We start from the raw sequence: 20,188 nt of genomic DNA, 5'->3' as shown, positions 1-20,188 counted from the left end.
ATCAGGCTCTGGTCACCTGTGACAACATCACAGGACTTTTCTCGCAGCGTAAGCGCCATTGTTATTGTTCCATGACCCTTAACCCATTCACTGTTTTGTCTCTACTAAAAGTGTTACACCTCCATTCCTTTATCCCTTTCTAAGAATAAATGTTTGTGGTATAAAAAGCTGTGATTCAGAGGTGTCAGCAGTGGCAAAAGTTTGCTATAGTAATAATCTATTTCAAATTATGAGTCCTTCTTCTTGTAGATGGAAATATACAAAGATGACTTCTTAAGTGCAATTCCCCCATCACTGTGTGTAAAACAAGGACTTTCTTGTGATGCACAAACACTCTGACATCATCACACAGAGGAAGGGAGTGTGACTTACGTTTTCATCACACTTCTGATGCGCTTGGCAATGACTGAACAGAATGTGAATAAGAGAAAGGAGTGACTGAAAGTGAGAGGAAACATCTTTATCTAATTTATCTTTATCTAATATATTTAGGAGTAGATGTCACATATCTTTAACCCATGTAAAATACACAAACATACATGATACACAAATACGAGGGACTCAAATTGTGGTGGTAAAAGAAGAAGATCGATGCTTCTGTACTAAACCAGGAAATTTTGTAACAATTTCAATGTCTACACACACACACACACACACACATTTCACAATACATGAAACATCACTCCAAATATTTCCCAATATTGTTATTTTACTGTTATTTTGATCAAATAAATGCACCATTAGCACGGGACTTCTTTCCAATGTGTGTGTATACAGTATATATCAAAAATAGCTATGGAAAATGGCTGGAGACATGTAGTCCTCAGGAGAGATTGGAACCTGCATCTTCAACCTAAGCACCACATTATTGAGTATTTAGCTAGCTTCTAGGCCACAACTCCTACTTGGGATGAGGTTTACCAAGGTTTCTGTTTTCATAGTCGTCTTCACTTCTGCTGGCTCTTGTCTGCAGCAAAGAGGATACATTATATACACACATCACTCATTATAAAACACTCTTATACATTTGAAAAATATGCATTACAAATGCAAATATGCACACACACACCCACACACAATAAACTCAATGTATTTTGATAAGAAAAATGTATTTTTGATAAGAATATTTTTTTTTACATATTTGAGGACAAAGGTTAAAATAACATCAGGATATGACAAATGATGACATTTTGGCATTGTGTCATCACAATTCGTATGAAATCAGGACAAATTTCCCCCCTCTATCTTGCAAGCACACACTCCAATGCGAATGTTTTCTTGCACATGCATCACGTCAGCAGAGAATAGTGATCAGCCTATCAGAGTTTAATATGCTTGCACAACTCTAGTTTTCTGAGAAATAATTATTATCTACTTCCTGTCTCAGGAAATTGATTACCAGTCAGCCAGTTGATTTAACGGTTGATCGAATTATGTCATGAAAAAAGCCCCATAGTGTCTAAATACAACTTACATGGAATACAACTGCTGTTTTTCAGAGAAATAAGAAGTTCAACTGTGTTCAATGCATCTTTCAAAGTACACTTGCATGCCAAGTTCAAATAGAAGTGTTCTTTTTCTGTGTGTAGTTTTAAAAAAAAAATCAACCTTTAAAATACTAAACTTTTGGAAAGGTATTTCTGCATATAGACTTAATATGTAATATGAACAGAGCAAAAACGTATATGAGAACACTGACCTGTATTACATTGTACACTGTGTCACTGGTCCCGTGGAGGGTGGAGTAAGTCATGGGTCCTCGCAAGCTTTCAGACACCTAACAGTACAAAAGACAAATACAACTGAAAATGACAAATGCTGTATTTGCTCCATGTCATCTTTTATATAAAAAACCCTGCAAACCCTAGTTTGTGTCTACGAATTTACTTGAAAGCAAAGTTTGTGCTATGATATTCTGTTTTAGTCAGGACCTCTTGAGTCAAAGACCATAGACAAACCTTTAACTTCACCTTTATTGGCATGCTTGCAAAGTTAGATTTGGCGGTAAGGCTCTGTTCTAAATTCCCTTTCCTTTTTATAAACTCCATGAAAGCTAAGACAAGCGAAAGCAGAGCGTGACTATGAGGCCTGTCTGAACTAACAAGAATGCTTGATTTATCTGTTATCTGCTTAATTGATTTATGCTGATGTCATACTTACTTCAAGTCTGTTTAACAGGCTGAAAAAAAAGAAGAACAAAATTATAATTATAATAGGCATATATATTAAGTAGCAATTAAAACGTTTTGTTTGAAGGAAATAAACGTCTGTACATCGCAGCTGATCTTCTTACACTGAATTATATATAAAAACAGGCTGAACTTCACAATATGAATTGCAAACATCTTGTTTTTTGTAAACACTTCACAAAACCCACCTTTTGTATTTAACCAAATCCACTGCAGTAATAAGAATTAGGAAAAGAGTCAGAAGTCCACATATAGTGTACAATGCAATGGAGCACTGGCAACCTAAATCAGACAAGAAACACAGAAAAAAAGCTGTAGCTCATTTTATATCACTATATTATGACACATAGACACATATTATTAAATATACTTGCATAGCAGAATACCCAAGAAGATACATAACTCAAGTTCACATCAAACACATTGGTTTCCACAATGCAGTTACAAATGGTCTGAGAATGAACATTCTGAAGCTTAGCAAGTTTACACTAACTAATTGCCCACTGATACTCAAATGAATGTATTTTGTTGTGGTTTTTAAGTCGTTTCTGATTTAATTGCTTGTTTACACCAGGAACTGATGGTATGTCCAGTTACTGCTCCCTATGCAGCCACATCAACACAGCCACCAATTTTTCCAAAGAGTCTGTCAGCATGAATCACTTCCCCATTAGTCAAGCATAGATTAAATCACTGTACTAAAGTGATTATGGATCAATGACACATAAAGATGTCCAAGATGATGAAAAGAAAGCATACGATAAGCTCCTGGACATTTGAACTAGAAAACAAAAAAGTTTGGATTTAACATCAAGGGGTGAATGCAAACAAACATTTTCTTACCCCTTGAACTGAATAAGCCCAAGTGTTGACACAGTAATCAATATTTTCAGTGGCAACTCACTGGAATTCTTCATTGTTCACATTATGGTTTGACATGTCGTTTCTTCTGTTTGATATTGACTGAAGTTTTTTGTTTACAGCTATTTCTTACTATTGAAAAGCAGTTAACTGAAGCTGCTATCTCTATATATACAGAGAGAAGACAGAAGACATGCTACAATCTTTGCAAGGACTTAAATGAATTGTCATGAATAATTTTTTACAGCTTGAACTGGACATCCCATGGCTCGAATGAGAAAGAGATTACATACTATGTTAAGTATATTAAATTATTACTTGAGATTGCTCAGTTTTATCCAAGCGGCAACCTCCCACTCTCTCTCATGAAGCCAACATGGAAGTGACTTAAACTGTAATTCATCGACTGGCCACTAGAGGCTGGCTTCAAAAGGGATTCAATCTCATACACTCCCCATGTTAAAATGCACAACTTTACAGCATAAAAAAGTTTTCAAAGCAAAGAATGTATAAAAACATGGACGCAAAATCCTGAAGAGCATTTCTGAAGCCAAAAGTAGGCAGAGCGGGCCATTGCCATTTTGGCAGCGTGTCACCCCTGGATAATCAAAATTGGTCAAAAAGGCGGGAGCTGGTTGCTGAAACCACACCCACCTAGTTTGACCCCAGTGACAGCAGTGGCAATCCTCCATATAATTTAAACAGATGAGTGAAAAAATTCACCCCCCTCAAGGCTGTCATGAAGTGCAAAATTAGACCAAACCCACTTTTTGTACCAGGCTGTAAACATGTTTTTTTTTCTGCTGTATTTTTGGGCATTTTAACATGCAAGTCTATGGTATTAACTGCCTTTTGCAGCCAGCCTCCAGCGGCCAGTCGATGAATTGCAGTTGTAGTCACTTAGTCACTGTGTAGGCTTCACGAGAGAGTGGGAGGTTGCCGCTTGGTTTAAAGCCTGGTTCATAAAAAGTATTTTGGTCTATATAGCAAATTTTTCCCTTCACGACAACCGTGAGGAGGGTAAATCTTTTTTATGACACGTCCATTTTAAATTATATTTAGCCTGGGTGTGGCCACTTGAGTAGGTGGATTGCCACTGCTGACACTGCTGTCGAGCTAGTTGGGCATGGCTTCAGCAACCAGCTCCTGCCCATTTTCAATTATCCGGGAGTGACGCGTGATGACGTGTTGCCAAGATGGTGATGGACACTCCACCCACTTTGCACTTCAAAAATGCTCTTCCAAAAACTACAGGTGTTGTCTCGGACACTACGTCCATGTTTTTATACAGTCCATACTATGGTTTATCACGCTATGCTACTACTCACTGGAAAAAGTTAAAAAAGAGCTAGCTTCAAAGAAGTGTAAGGTTAACTTAGTAAAGTTTATGCAAACAGAAAGATATTTACTATTTATGCCTACAGCGACAGGTCTTGATCGGTCGGTCCCGTGGATGTTGTGGACCCTACAGACATACAGACCCTGAACGGTACTTTTGGCTATCAATGTTAGAGTCTGTCCTTGATTCTGTAACTCTAGCTTTCCAGATCCACTGTCTTTGTACCACTCATAGCGCTGAACTGCAGGGTTGGCATCACTATGACAGCTCAGCACCACCATACTGCCTTCATACACTGGATCCGATGGACTGACCAGGGCTATGGTGTTTCTGGGAGCATCTGAAAGAGAAGTTTGACCAGTTTCCTTTAATGGTACATAAAACTTGATCAGAAAATTTCATACAATGGGGTCCAAAAGTCCAGCAGATTTCCTTTTGATCATTTTTGAATCATGCTGAATATCATTATCAGGTTTTACATTCTGAAATTCATGTTAATATTTAAATTGAACTTTTAATTCAAAATGCTACTCTGGTAATATAATTAAAATATATTTTTGATTACAAACTCAATTCCAAAAAAGTGGGAACACTGTACAAATTGTGAGTAAAAAAGGAATGGAATAATTGACAAATCTCATAAACTTATATTTTATTCACAATAGAATATAGATAACATATTAAATGTTAAAAGTGAGACATTTTGAAATGTCATGCCAAATATTGCCTCATTTTGGATTTCATGAGAGCTACACATTTCAAAAAAGTTGGGACAGGTAGCAATAAGAGGCCCGAAAAGTTAAATGTACGTGTAAGGAACAGCTGGAGGACCAATTTGCAACTTATTAGGTCAATTGGCAACATGATTGGGTATAAAAAGAGCCTCTCAGACTGGCAGTGAATCTCAGTAGTCAAGATGGGCAGAGGGTCACCAATTACCCCAATGCTTCGTCGAAAAATAGTGGAGCAATATCAGAAAGGAGTTTCTCAGAGAAAAATTGCAAAGAGTTTGAAGTAATCATCATCAACAGTGCATAATATAATCCAAAGATTCAGAGAATCTGGAACTATCTCTGTGCGTAAGGGTCAAGGCCAGAAAACCATACTGGATGCCCGTGATCTTCGGGCCCTTAGGAATGCTACTGTAATGAAAATCACATCATGGGCTCAGGAATACTTCCAGAAAACATTTTCGGTGAACACAATCCGCCGTACCATTCCCCATGGTGGCTAAAACTCTATAGGTCAAAAAAGAAGCCATATCTAAACATGATCCAGAAGCGCAGGCATTTTCTCTGGGCCAAGGCTCATTTAAAATGGACTGTGGCAAAGTGGAAAACTGTTCTGTGGTCAGACGAATCAAAATTTTAAGTCCTTTTTGGAAAACTGGGACGCCATGTCATCCAGACTAAAGAGGACAAGGACAACCAAAGTTGTTATCAGTGCTCAGTTCAGAAGCCTGCATCTCTGATGGTATGGGGTTGCATGAGTGTGTGTGGCATGGACAGCTTACACATCTGGAAAGGCACCATCAATGCTGAAAGGTATATCCAAGTCCTAGAACAACATATGCTCCCATCCAGACGTCATCTCTTTCAGGGAAGATCTTGCATTTTCCATCATGACAATTCCACATCATTGCATTCTGTTTTTGTTCACAATATGTAGTGTCCCAACTTTTTTGGAATTGGGGTTGTAAATTTAACTGAATTAAAATAAATACAAAAAGCTGAAGCTTATTGTATGTACTTTTGGACACCATCATTTGTCAAAATGGTAAAAAACAAAATGCAAAGTACAATACTCATGATAATATTCACTCAGAAATAAGATATTTTATGCTTTATGATTGCTTTTTTTGTCTGTTTTACATACACAACACTCTAAGGGTAATGCTGGTTTCAGCTGGTCTTTTGGCGCCCTGATAGTACAAAACAGAGCAGGAGATTTTCAGCTGGTCATTTAGGGGAGTCACATTGAACATCTGAGAGGAGGCCAATAGTGTCTGTCCAAATTCATCCTCCTTAAGAAAAATACAAGGATTATATTACATTTCAGGATACAGAACTGTGTCATTTACATTACTCATTCTCCATTTCACCTGTAGGGCTGGTGTGAGCTTTTCTCCTAGCTGTGGGTTCCATTGCAACTGAGGTTGGACTGAGGGACATGAGATCACAGTGGAGCAGGTCAGTGTCAACCTGGTGCCCTCTAGAACTTCCATCACCTGAACATATGGGCTCAAGATAGGCGGGGGAACATCTTATAATTGAGAAGAGAGTAAACACATTAGTGTGTCCAACAGACCCATGCAGCAATAAATAAATGCAAGGGGCATAAAAATACATTTCCAGTCTTAAAATTTGGGATAAATATAAAATATTCGCTGCAATATATTTTGTCAATATTATATTCTGATATACATATATTCAAAATATCTTACACACACACACACACACACACACACACACACACACACACACACACACACACACACACACATATATATATATATATATATATATATATTTATTTATTTTTATATATATATATATATATATATATATATATATATATATATATATATATATATATATATATATATATATATGTATATATATATATATATACAGTATATATTTTGCATATTGGAACCTGTAACTGAATGATGTTCATGCTGCAGTCTTTTCACACTGACAACTGAGGGAGTCATATGCAATTATTACAAACGTTTCAAACACCCCTATGGTTCAGAAGGAAACACAGTGCGTTAAGAGCTGGGGGGGGGGGGGATTTCAGAGATCTTCAAAGATCAGGGTCAATTTTACTTATTTACTTTCCTCATAGGAAACATGCAATTATGTCCTGTAGCTTCAGAAGATCAGTACTAAGTGAAAAAAATATATAAATTTAAACAAATAAGTAAAACTGCATCATGTTTGAACCTGAACATCTCTTATGTAAAATTTGTTATTCAAGACAGTACTAAATATGAAATAACACGCATTTTCGATCCCTCTCATTTTGGTAAAATAATTCATATTTTGCATATTCTGCAAGATATTTATTCTTTTGACCACTATATCACAACATACAGTGTATATATATATATTTTTGGCTTTTTTTGTTTGTATATTTTGAAAATAAGCATTCCTACCTTTATGGACTGTGATGTTTATTCCTTGCTGAAATGTGTACAAGAGAGGTTCAGGACCCTGAAGTCTGAAGAAAAATGTTTCACTGAATCCATCAGGAAAGCTGTAGAACACAGTGGTGCAATTTTTGTCCGAGATGTTGCCAATCACATTTCCTTTTAGAAGAGACACTGTCGTTTTTGAACTAAGCACGTTTGGCCCCTCTGCGCTTATTTTTTTCCAAATTCCTTCAACAAGATTGTTTAGGGATTGTTTGAATGAGTCGGGGATCTCAAACTGACATGGAATTTGAACACATAAGCCACTTATCGCGTCTATTTTCTTAGGCATCTTAATTTCCCATTTGTTGCTGGCAGCACCTGCATAAATCAAAACACACAGGGCACATTCTACATTCCTTATAACATCCGAGAAACTCATATATTCAGTATTTGTTCATTGATTAATTTAGCACTAATATTTCAAACCTAACAGATTAACAAAAGCAAGTCTCTCACCTCTCAACATCCAGATTATGACAACCAGGACTTTAAGTCCACTCATACTGCTGAGAAATGATCACTTTTAGTCATGTAAACAGATGTTGCTTTGAATGTTATATCCTCTGTTGGCATTTTGGCATTGTGTTTGCTAATAATCAGTTGCTATATAACTGCAAAATTATATTTGTACATTTGTATTGATTTTTTTATGTACAGAAAAAGACATGTAGCACACATAGATTGTAGAGTAACACAGAATATAAAAAACTAATTAAATGATTAAATTAATACTAGACTACTGAATATTTGGTTTATAATCATAAATAACTGTAAACTCTTACCATATGCGGAGCTGTCAGACGTTCACTTCAAAATTTAACAAATGAAATAAAAGAGGAACACTGGAAATACTGGAGTTTCATCAGTAGTTATGTAAAAAAAGAAATGAAAACTACTGGATTACAAAATGCATTTCTTCTTCTTAAGGTCAAACGTGATTTTTATGTATAATATGGTTGGGAGGCTTTTTAAGGCAAGACACCACAAGTGAATATTGTTTAAAAAACTATGAATTTCACCACACTTCCTTGGTTGATTAAGCACAGCACATTTATTTTGCACAGTTTTGCATTACATGTTTCCTCAAAAGTTATGTTGAAGTATGAAAATGATCTAATTAGGTATGTGTAAGTTTACATACATTTTTATATAACATAGCCTAAATCTGAACATTGGACATAGGTTCAGTACTATTTTTTCTTTTTATTGATATATTAGATTTATATTGGAGATTTTGTATATAACTTTTTTTTGTCACGCTATAAATCAGAAAATACTGTCTACAAATCAGGCGAATGATACACAAACAAACCTTCCTGTAAAGAAACATAGAATATAGATAGGAATCAAACTGGAAGTTTTGGTATGTAGGTGCTAATGATATGGAGATATCTGGCTCATTTTGATGGCTTTTAAAGATATTAATTGATTCAAGTAGAATGAAGTATTCTATAGAGCTGTATAATGTACAGTTAAGTATTCACAAGTAAACAGCACATTTTATACACAATGCTTTTCTGCTTATAATCTTGTTGCTGTACTTTTACTTTAACATATCAAATGCATTTTTTGTTTTCTTTTTTAAATGTTTTTTGTACCCATATTTACTTCAAATTTAGGTTAAACTGTAAAGACATCGTTTTTTCAAACTAATTTTCAAGCTTCACTGCAATAAAACAATTTCTTTTTTTATTATTATTATTTTATTACTAGTCTTAAGTTAACTTTCAGATTTACGTTATTATTTCTTGAATTTAGCATTGTGAAAATAAATAAATTAAAGACCTTAAACAATATAACTACCATATAGTTATATCTATCTATCTATTATCATCCACATTTTTCTGACTGTCGGACCTCAGATTTTTTTTTCCTTTTTTTATTTTCTGTAGTATGTATCTCAGCGTTAGGTGGCAGCACAGACTCTTTTTAAATTAGTTAAAAACATGAAACCACACATACAGTCTAAGGAAACCACTTTCACCAAAAAAACAACTAAACGCCACAATTGTTTTTTAAGTTCCTGATACTAATGGTTCTAATGACATAACAAGTAGATTTTAGTGAATGTTAATAAGTATTAAATATAAACACAAGCAGCATTCAACCAATTACACCAATCAGTATGTAGTTGGGGAGTGAAGGCTTGCCCGTGTGCTACTATAGCTCAGACTGCTCAGGAAGTTAATGCTGGTTCTGGTGGAAAGGTGTCAGAATACACAGTGCATCACAGTTTGTTGTGTATGAGGCTGCATAGCCGCAGACCAGTCAGGGTGCCCATGCTGACCCCTGTCCACAGCCGAAAGCACCAACAGTGGGCACGTGAGAATCAGAATCGAACCACACAGTAATGGAAGAAGGTGGCTTGGTCTGATGTATCACATTTTCTTTTACATAACATGGAATACCAGAGTAACTCATGGCACCAGGATGCACTATGGGAAGAAGGCAAGCTGGAGGAGGCAGTGTGATGCTTTGGGTAAATGTTCCGCTGGGAAACCTTGTGTCCTACCATCCATGTGGATGACATGTACAATCTACCTAAGCATTACTGCAGACCTTTCATGGAAATGGTATTCCCTGGTGGCTGTGGCCTTTTTCAGCAGGATAATGTGCCCTGCCACAAAACAAATATGGTTCAGGAATGGTTTGAGGAGCACAACAAGTTTGAGATGTTGACTTGGATCTCAATCTGATCGAGCATCTGTGGGATGTGCTGAACAAACAAGTCAGATCCATGGAGATCTTACCTCACAACTTACAGGACTTAAATGATCTGTTGCTAATAGCTTGGTGTCAGGTTGGAAACCACTTCAGAACATTTTCATTTTAACTGACTGAAAACAAAATACATGGGGAATTTGTAACAGGATGTAAGCAAAAACTAAATAAAATAAGGCACACTGAAAAAATGAACCAGACATGAAAATTATATGCAAATATTGGTGTATGCTAAATAGACCATAAGACCTTGAATAGATACTGTTGAAACATTATGCACACTTATAAGAATCATTATTATAGTATTACTATCAGTATAAGCATTTTATTAATTCTTTACTTTCAAAATTCAGAAAAGAAAATTATATTAAGTCACTATGAAGCTTTATTGACAGGAATGTAATTATATACATCATATGCTTTAAAGATACAGTCCTCTCAAAAATAGTTCCTGAAAATTTACTCACCCTCAGGCCATCCAAGATGTAGATGAGTTTGTTTCTTCATCGGAACAGATTTGTAGAAATTTAGCTCACCAATGGATACTTTAGATCCAGTAAACTAGATCCAACTAGTAATGTAAATAATCCACAATCTGTGTGTTTGTAATAAACAAGTTCATCATGGCTCCAGACTGTTGTTATTGGCTCAACTACGGCTTCTGCTTTCTCCAGAGAAAATGTTTTCTCGTCTGAATCATGAGAGGGTATTGGGTTTAGGAATGGACTTTTTCACTGAAGACAATGTTATTATGGATTATAGACTGGTATTTTGGTTTATTCCACAGGTTAAAGTTAAATCACTTTAATGATGCTTTTCTTTCGTACACATACATCCTTCTTCTTTTTTTTTCTTTGTTCACAAGTCATTAATTGAAGCACTGGAGTTGTGTTGTGTTTTTTTAATCAGCTGTTTGTACTCTCATTCTGACGGCACCCATTCACTGCAGATTATCCATTGGTGAGCAAGTGATTTTAATGCCAAATCTGTTCCAATAAATAACTAATTCATTTACATCTTGGATGTAAGATGGATAAGACTTTTTTCTTTATTTTTATTTTCCCTTAAATTATTTCAGAGGCATAATAGAGTAAACACATTATGTATCTATGTTTCTGTGTTTGGTCATCTGTCTCCTCCCTCTTCCTGTTTGTCTTGTCTTCTTCTATAAAAGACACTTAATAATCACGTTCATGGGAGAAAAGGGTTAAGAGGGAAAAATAGCTGGAAGTGATGTCGATGAACCCATCCCTCTTTTATTTGCCTGCATGCTAAACATGCTCTAACACTCAGACTCGGTCTCTGCTGGACACATTCACAAATTACTTTGCAGTGGTTCTTTGAGCAAACTTTCACTGAGGTAAGAACACCCACATCAATTCAGAATACAGTTTTTAATTATTATTATTTTTTAACTATAATTTTCACTGCAATCAGTGCTGAGTGATGGTTTTTTTGCATTTTAGTTTTTTTATGTACTACTCATTTAATGATCTTTTTCAAACATAAGCTGCTAAATTGCCCATCTCTGTCTTCAATTGTTATGCTTCATGAGTTTTTCTTATTCCTGTGTACTACTGCTTTCTATTTTAACAAGAAAGGAGAACCAAAACTCTGATGCAAAGCAAGTTTCAGACAGATATTTTGAAACAGACTCTGAGTAAAAGCTGGGTGGCTTCTTTCATGTGAGAGCCCCATATGACTAGTTTAAGTTAAATTTAAAATAAATATAAATATTTAAACTATAATGTCAATTGTACTTAAATAATATTTTAATAACCACTCCATAAATTTACAAGGAACGAGGTGAATTAATAGGAATAACATGTAGATGCTCATATTCTTGTACTCATATTTACTAACTTCTTATAGTTTTTGGGAATTATTTAAACATATTTTACACATTTAAGGTATCATTTCATATGTACATGTATTTTCTGAGAATTGAACTGGTGGCTTTGGCTAATCTGGTTATTTAATCTGTGTATTAATTAAAATGCTTAATTTAAACAAAAATACTATATATAACTTTTATTTGTCTCTCAGAATGGCCTCCAATACAAGTCTTCCATCGCACGATACAGTGGACAATACTGCCATTATGAATAATATTACCATTATCCTCTACACCATTACCATTATCATCGGCATCACTGGGAACTCTTTGGTCATCTGGGTGGCTAGCAAGCGTCTGAAGCCCAACGTCACTAATGTATGGCTGGTCAATCTCGCTGTAGCAGACCTGATCTTCTGCTTTACCCTTGTACCTTTACTGCTCAGAAAACTTTTTTTTGACCACTGGCCTTTTGGACCCATTATCTGCAAGTTCAGTGGTTTCTTCAAGTACACCAACATGTTCTGCAGTGTTTTTCTTCTGGCTGTCATCAGTGTGGATCGAGTGCTCTGTATCTGGCGTCCATTGTTCACCAGAGAACGACGGACGTTATGTGCTGCTCGTGTGGTCAGTGTGGGAGTTTGGATCGTGGCAGTGATCTTTAGTTCACCATACTATGTTTACCGGCAGGTCTACCCTGATGACAAAAATTTGAGCAAGTGCTCAATGGAGGTCAGAACAACTTTGGAATTCTGTCTGAATTTAAAAATGGTTACCAATAAATATCCAAAATCCAAATATCCAAAAATAATATGGCATAAATCATAATATTGGATTCAATAATTGGTTGAATAATTTATTTATATGAGTAACATTCATTGTTAACAGGCAAAACAGGAAAAATATGAATTTGATTACATTCACACACATTTCGGTTATTTATTGGATTTACAGCCGCATTCTATAGGGGCGGTCACACTGCACTTTTCGTTCCATTGACTTCCATTCATACGCATGCGAATGCGTCAGACCGGAAACGCAGGAGCATGCGAAAAATTTTGCATTTCGCTGCGTTCGAAAATTCAAGTTGGGTGAACTCTGACCTGCGAATTCGCATCACGTGAAGTCGTGTGACCAGTAGATGATCGATACGTCACTGCGTGACCTCTCTGTACAGAAATTAAAAAATGAAGTGCTAATTTTAGCCGTAGCGCAGCATCCTATTTTATATAATACATATTTAAAAGATAATAAAAAAAGAAGCTGCATGGTTCGCAGTGTCAATGGAAACAAGAACAGATGGCACATTTGAATGAGGACATGTTCTATATTTTTTTATTGTTTAGTGTGTATTTATTTATAGAGAGAGAGAGAGCGAGACAGAGTACAATATAATAAGACGCTTTCGACGCAGTCGCCAAAGACACAGTAAAAGCACAGATTAACCCATGTTGTGATAACTGAGTGGAAACCATTATAACTTGCCCCCGCCCATATTTGCAGCGTTGAACGAAATAATTTTGCACGTTCAAAGGCTAGTGTGACCGCACCTTCATGCGAAAAGTTTCGCATTTCGCTGCGTTCGAAAGTTCAAGTTTGGTGAACTCTGACCTGCGAATTCGCATCACATGAAGTCGTGTGACCAGTAGATGATCGATACTGCGTGACCTCTCTGTACAGAAATAAAAAAATGAAGGAAATGCTAATTTTAGCCGTAGCGCAGCATCCTATTTCATATGATACATATTTAAAAGATAATAAAAAAAGAAGCCGCATGGTTCGCAGTGTCAATGGAAACAGGAACAGATGGTACATTTGAATGAGGACACGTTCTATAATTTTTTATTGTTAAGTGTGTATATATTTATAGAGAGAGAAAGACAGAGAGTACAATATAATAAGACCCTTTTGACGCCGTTGTGATAACTGAGGGGAAACAGTTATATCTTGCTCCCGCCCATATTCGCAGCGGCGTCCGAAATAATTTTGCACGTTCAAAGTGTGGCCGCACCTTATAACTGAACTTTCACCAGTAAATTTTTAGGACTCAACTGTATTTTCGATAAAGCCAATGCTGTTTGAATGGAAGTACTGGACATCTAGTACTGAATGTCACATTGAACAGTGCAAAAGAGCACTGTTAGGAGTTCTCATGTTTGGTTCCTTACAGAGACAGAGATATAAACAAAGACTATAGAATACCCAAGACGTGTCACTTGTATAGTTTTTAATGGGAAAAAATTCAATGCTTAATATAGCCCCCTCCCCACCCAAGAGCCAATCGCTAATCGGTAAAGTCAGTGAATCAGTGCAGCTGCTGTAAAGAATCCCTGTTGCTATTGAAACAGTGTTCTGAGACATGCACTAGTACTGAGCATGTGCACTTGCTGGTCCAGCCTTGAGTCCTGCATGCGGGCAGGTACCCAACGGGTGAACCGCTAATATTTGATGTAACGGGTGGAATAATATTTATGTGTCAGATGCGGTCTGGGTCAGACGGGTGACAGGCATGGGGTCAAATAGCCAAAACTATTTAGACTATTTCATCCATTACTTTTAGACAGCTGCTTTTAAACGGTCCCATGCTTGTGTTCACACTCTGTCTGTGTTCACACTCTGCTTCTGATTAAACCGTGATTTACAGCTGTAGTGATTATACCCTGAACAAAATTATAAATGCAACATTTTTTTTTTTTTTTTTTTTTTTAAAGTCGGCATGAAACAGAAGTTGTGATAGTCTTTTCTTCCCTATTGTGATGTATATCCAAGTGAAGCAGCTTCTGGAATGTAGGGCGGGACTTCACCCTTCACTAGGAGTTTGATTAAGATGCAGTCTGGCCAATCTGGCATTTTTTCTGACAGACAGGAGAGTAGGATTAATGTCAGTGGACTATGGTCAAAGCCCCTGGAAAGCAAGCCTGCAACCTTTAGCCAAAAGACATAAGGGCTAATGCTAAGGCTGTGTATATAGATATGCATTGGCGGTATGCAGCGAAGGAGATCAGAGGCCTGTATGATTGGCTGAGGTGCCTCACATGATACAAGTTAGCCGTTACACTTTTTCCAATTATAAAAAACATATTTTTTTTAAAGAAATTCAAACGGGCCAAAATGTGAATCGATCACTTCCCAGATAGCACATGTACTGTATGTACGTCTGCAAGATGTCTGTTAAAGATCTCCTGATCTGGAAAGCACCCTGGTAACACACGTACATCATGGAGACGTCTATTTGACGTCATGCATTTACGTCTGCAAGATGTATTTTTTAGAGTGTTTGCTCATGTGCAATATGTCGACGTTTCCTTTTAGATGTCAGATTGATTTCTATTAGATGTCATTAAGATGTTTATGATTCAGAATTTATGTAAAACTGACATCTGAAAGATTGCACATGAGCAAACACTCAAAAAAATGTTGTCTTGCAGATGAAAAAGCATACGTCAAATAGACGTCTCCAAGATGTATGAATGCTATCAGTGTTCCTGCTAGTTATAGCATGAAATACACATGAATGAACATCAGAAGTTATGTTGTCTCAACTGTGGAAAGATGTCAAAACACTATTTTTAGGTTTGACTCTGCTGACATTATTCTATTAAATTTCCTGTGTGATTTGGAAGTTGGACAAAACTTGAAAAATGCCTGAAAAAGCATTATGATTGGTCAGATCGCCTATCAATTAAACTCCCATGGAAGGGTGCTAAAAGCCTGGTCATTGCATAATCAGTATAGTCCAACCACTTTTCCAAGTCTAAGGTCTTGAGAAAGATATCGTTGAGGGGAGGGGGGGGGTTTAATGTTTTTGATTGAAGATAACAAGTTCAAATGAATTTTTTTTAAATAGTGATGTGCAGGGATAAATCATTTATAATTAATACTTCAACACTGTGTAATAATTTTTTAATTGTTTCAAAAATGCCCACCGAGTTAAATGACTTCAATAGTGCCCCACTTCACACTTCAGTGCACTTTGAATAGAACATACACATTCGCTTCAAACTGGAATCATGGCGGAATATCCTTTGATGTCCACTTCGCAGGGCACTTACATTTGAATAGAACAAACGTCTGAAGCCATAAGAGAAACACAAAATGTGCAGAGCAGGCTGGACTGGAGTTAAGAATCGTTGCCTTAAAGGGACTTTGATATAAACTGTCATCTGTAGTAGATCCAGTTACTGTCCTCCACCGGAGCTGCTCCCGTCAGTTTGGCAGTCTACGCACAACTCAAATTGTCCGCTCTTTACAGAAGTATAGAAACTGCTGTCCAATAATTAAGATTTGAAAGAAGAAACTGCACCTCAGCTGAACTTCTGACATGTCAAATTTGATAAGATTTTGCTGTTTTGGACGTCATCATCTTTGATATTTATCTTCATATCTTCTTCTAACAGTCTTTTAAAATGGCACACACTGTATAAAATTCAAATGTAATTTTCAGAAGTCACGAATTTAAAAAGAGTTTGATGGAGTTTTTGTCTACTGAAATTAATTTTTAGTTTTTTCAGAATAACATCAGCTGAACAATCGGTATTGATGTTAAGAAACAGTACAATCATTTCCAGGCTCAGACCTAAGTAATTGCGGTTGTCAATCCAGAAAACTGACAGTGTGAATGTATCTTATTCATTCTTATTTACATACAGCTGAATGTGACTAATCAGATGAATAAATAATGTCAGTTCTCATTTTTGTGTGAACCATCTCTTTACACATGTACTTTCTTTTAGCATAAATGTGAAATTGTTCGCCATATATTAAAAATCTTATTTACGTTTTGCAGGAGAAAGAAGCATCAAAGAGTGACAATTCAGCAGAGAAAGCTTTGTACATCATTCGCTTCTTATGTGGATTCCTGTTGCCCTTCCTGGTCATCCTGTGCTGCTACATTCTAGCTGGCTTTGGTATACGCAGAACAAGGTTTTCTGGTAAAACGAGGCCTCTCCGTATTCTTGCTGGACTTGTCTTTGCCTTTTTCATATGTTGGGGTCCCTACCACTGCCTACTGCTTGTCAAGATGGTATACAAGAAGAGCCAAGCTGTTAAAGTGGGCCTGTCTATTACTAAGGGCTTTGCGTTTTTCAACAGCTGTGTCAACCCAGTGCTGTACTTCTGCATGGGACTGGATGTTAGGCAACGCTTCAGACAAAGTATATCAGGGATTTTACGCAGAGCACTTACGGAAGAAGGCCACACTTTGCACCCCCAGGAAGGCATCGGGGAAGAAAGCTGTAATTCATTTCCAAAGACTGCAGAGATTGTTCGAGACAGACTGTAGGGCATGACTAAATTTAAAAAAAGTTTCAGTGTAACGTAATGTAATTTTTGCTTTTTAGCAGTATCAGGGGAGGCCGTGTGAAGTGTGAATTTTTTCTTTTTCGACAATCATACTACAAGACTATCTCTGAAATAATCGAATTAAGAACGTTTTAATAGAAAACATAAAAAGAAAACATTCAATAAGAGTAGTCTTCATAATTAAGAACTTTTATTGTGAAAACCTAAAAATAATTATGAAATGAACATGTATGTTTGTAAGATTTTGACACTTGCAGAGCAAATTGATTCTTGCTTTTGATAAGCTTTAGATTTCGAAACAATGGTTTTCACAAGTCTGCTTCTGTGACGTCTTAGCATTAACATTTAAGCCACTGTTTAGCAGCTACCTGTACATTTCCTTCCTCCAAAGCTAATAAACTGTGAACAGGTTTCCTGAGAAAGTCTCTTGATTTAGTGTAGAGTAATTCACTTCATATTAAGACTGCCAAAACCATAGACCTGTGTTCCTCTTCTTTGATCAAGATGTCCTACACTTTTTTTTTATTCTCTGGACTTACTCAAAGTCCCTTTCAATGTTCATTCCGCGGCCATATTTGCAAAGGCTCTGAGCAGATATTTTTATTTTTTATAATTTTTTTATTATTTGTTTTTTTTTTCCTGTAATACTGTGTCTCAGCATTAGTTGGCACCACAGACTCTTTTTAAATAAGTTGTAGTGGATGAAACCACTTTCACAGAAAACAAATGCTTAACAAAATGTCACAATCAATCCCTGGTAGCACACGTACATCTTGGAGACGTCAATTTGACGTCTGCAATTACATCTGCAAGACGTATTTTTTAGAGCGTTTGCTCATCTGCAATAAGTCTATAGGACGTTTCCTTTTAGATGTCAAATAGATGTCTATTTGATGTCTTTAAGATGTTTATGATTTAGAATGTATGTAAAACTGACATCTGAAAGACGTCTGACAGAGGTTTTAGACAGCAGATGCTTTCCAGATCAAGAGATCTTTAACAGACATCTTGCAGACGTACAGTATGTGTGCTATCTGACACTACTGCTTTTAATGCCATAACAAATAGATTTTAGTGAATGTTAATAAACATTAAATATAAACACAAACAGCATTCAACCAATTACACCAATCAGTATGTACTTGGGGAGTGAAGGCTGGCCTGTGTGCTACTATAGCTCAGACTGCTCAGGAAGTTAATGCTGGCTCTGGTGGAAAGGTGTGAGAATACACAGTGCATCACAGTTTGTTGTGTATGAGGCTGCATAGCACACAATAATGGAAGAAGGTGGCCTGGTCTGATGTATCACTTTTTCTTTTACATCACATGGAATACCAGAGTAACTCATGGCACCAGGATGCACTATGGGAAGAAGGCAAGCTGGAGGAGGCAGTGTGATGCTTTGGGTAAATGTTCCGCTGGGAAACCTTGTGTCCTACCATCCATGTGGATGACATGTACAACCTACCTAAGCATTACTGCAGACCATGTACACCCTTTCATGGAAATAGTATTCCCTGGTGGCTGTGGCCTTTTTCAGCAGGATAATGTGCCCTGCCACAAAGCAAATATGGTTCAGGAATGGTTTGAGGAGCACAACAAGTTTGAGATGTTGACTTGGCTCTCAATCTGATCGAGCATCTGTGGGATGTGCTGAACAAACAAGTCAGATCCATGGAGATCTTACCTCACAACTTACAGGACTTAAATGATCTGTTGCTAATATCTTGGTGCAAGACACCTCAGCACACCTTCAGGGGTCTAATGGAGTCCATGCCTCGACGGTTCAGCGATGTTTTGGCAGCAAAATGGGGACTAACACAATATTAGGAAGGTGGTCATAATGTCATGCCTGATCGGTTTTACATCTGATGTGAGGTTGGAAACCACTTCAGACAATTTTCATTTTAACTGACTGAAAACAAAATCCATGGGGAATTTGAAACAGGATGGAAGCAAAAGCTTAATAAAATAAGGCACACTGAAAAAGTGAAACAGACATGGAAATTATATGCAAATATTGGGGTATGCTAAATAGACCATAAGTACTTGAATAGATACTGTTTAATGAAACATTATGCACACTTATAACAATCATTATTAGTAGTATTACTATCAGTATTAGCATTTTATGAATTCTTTACTTTCAAAATTCAGAAAAGAAAATTATATTTTGAATTAAAGTCACTATGATGCTTTATTGAGAGTAATGTAATTATATACATCATATACTTTAAAGGTACAGTCCTCTCAAAAATGAAAAATTTCCTGAAAATATACTCATCTTCGGGCCATCCAAGATCGGAACAGATTTGGAGAAATTTAGCATTACTTGCTCACCAATGGATACTTTAGAACCAATGGAATATCCTATAGATATTGTGATAAAAATGAACAAGTAATGTAAGTAATCCACAATCTGTGTGTTTGTAATAAAAAAAGTTCATCGTCGCTCCAGACTGTTGTTATTGGCTCAACTACGGCTTCTGCTTTCTCCAGAGAAAACGTTTTCTCGTCTGAATCATGAGAGGGTATTGGGTTTAGGAATGGACTTTTTCACTGAAGACAATGTTATTATGGATTATAGACTGGTATTTTGGTTTATTCCACAGGTTAAAGTTAAATCACTTTAATGATGCTTTTCTTTTGTATACACACATCCTTTTTTTTTTTTCTTTGTTCACAAGTCATTAATTGAAGCACTGGAGTTGTATTTTTTTTTTTTATCAGCTGTCTGGACTGTTTGG

The 20,188-nt window shown here is 36.5% G+C and overlaps 2 protein-coding genes and 2 long non-coding RNA genes across 9 annotated transcripts; 2 read left to right on the top strand and 2 right to left on the bottom strand.

Moving 5' to 3' along the window:
* Nucleotides 1-689: 689 nt before the first annotated feature.
* Nucleotides 690-8,466, bottom strand: si:ch211-171h4.5 (sialoadhesin). Of its 6 annotated transcripts, none has more exons than XM_052534089.1 (10): nt 8,368-8,466; nt 8,042-8,091; nt 7,547-7,903; nt 6,491-6,651; nt 6,265-6,412; nt 4,460-4,729; nt 2,378-2,471; nt 2,161-2,179; nt 1,700-1,777; nt 690-967 (listed from the first exon to the last, which is right to left on the bottom strand). In XM_052534089.1, exons 2-10 carry the CDS (start codon nt 8,085-8,087, stop codon nt 902-904), a joined length of 1,239 nt encoding a protein of 412 aa, XP_052390049.1. In that variant the 5' UTR covers nt 8,088-8,091; nt 8,368-8,466; the 3' UTR covers nt 690-901. The 6 variants fall into 6 exon arrangements, with proteins under 6 accessions (XP_052390049.1, XP_052390051.1, XP_052390047.1 ...); XM_052534091.1 differs by having other exon boundaries at nt 8,042-8,088; nt 8,368-8,458; XM_052534087.1 differs by having other exon boundaries at nt 7,547-7,933; nt 8,042-8,196; nt 8,368-8,396.
* On the bottom strand, nt 5,025-6,255 carry LOC127935882 (uncharacterized). Its single transcript, XR_008148195.1, has 2 exons — nt 5,903-6,255; nt 5,025-5,797 (listed from the first exon to the last, which is right to left on the bottom strand). It is a non-coding gene; the product is annotated as an uncharacterized LOC127935882 (long non-coding RNA).
* Nucleotides 8,467-9,613: 1,147 nt separating the features above from the next.
* LOC127935657 (uncharacterized) lies at nt 9,614-19,535 on the top strand. Its single transcript, XR_008148146.1, has 2 exons — nt 9,614-9,792; nt 18,660-19,535. It is a non-coding gene; the product is annotated as an uncharacterized LOC127935657 (long non-coding RNA).
* Nucleotides 11,466-17,863, top strand: LOC127935655 (C3a anaphylatoxin chemotactic receptor). The gene is made up of 3 exons (XM_052533738.1): nt 11,466-11,666; nt 12,353-12,872; nt 16,927-17,863. Exons 2-3 carry the CDS (start codon nt 12,354-12,356, stop codon nt 17,419-17,421), a joined length of 1,014 nt encoding a protein of 337 aa, XP_052389698.1. The 5' UTR covers nt 11,466-11,666; nt 12,353; the 3' UTR covers nt 17,422-17,863.
* Nucleotides 19,536-20,188: the final 653 nt, after the last annotated feature.

The sequence above is a fragment of the Carassius gibelio genome, chromosome A19 (assembly GCF_023724105.1).
Source record: "Carassius gibelio isolate Cgi1373 ecotype wild population from Czech Republic chromosome A19, carGib1.2-hapl.c, whole genome shotgun sequence".
Classification (NCBI taxonomy): Eukaryota; Metazoa; Chordata; class Actinopteri; order Cypriniformes; family Cyprinidae; genus Carassius; species Carassius gibelio.
This window is presented reverse-complemented; position numbering and strand designations above follow the sequence as displayed.

Excerpts from the sequence above, each read along its gene's own strand:
- si:ch211-171h4.5 (XM_052534087.1), bottom strand. The coding sequence starts at position 8,087 with ATGAGTGGACTTAAAGTCCTGGTTGTCATAATCTGGATGTTGAGAG. Across the intron at positions 2,472-4,459 it reads TGTCGCTGTAGGCATAAATA|GTTGCCAGTGCTCCATTGCA; the intron begins GTAAATATCTTT and ends TGTCTGATTTAG. Across the intron at positions 968-1,699 it reads CAGTGTACAATGTAATACAG|ACAAGAGCCAGCAGAAGTGA; the intron begins GTCAGTGTTCTC and ends TCTTTGCTGCAG.
- LOC127935655 (XM_052533738.1), top strand. The coding sequence starts at position 12,354 with ATGGCCTCCAATACAAGTCTTCCATCGCACGATACAGTGGACAATACT. Across the intron at positions 12,873-16,926 it reads TGAGCAAGTGCTCAATGGAG|GAGAAAGAAGCATCAAAGAG; the intron begins GTCAGAACAACT and ends TACGTTTTGCAG.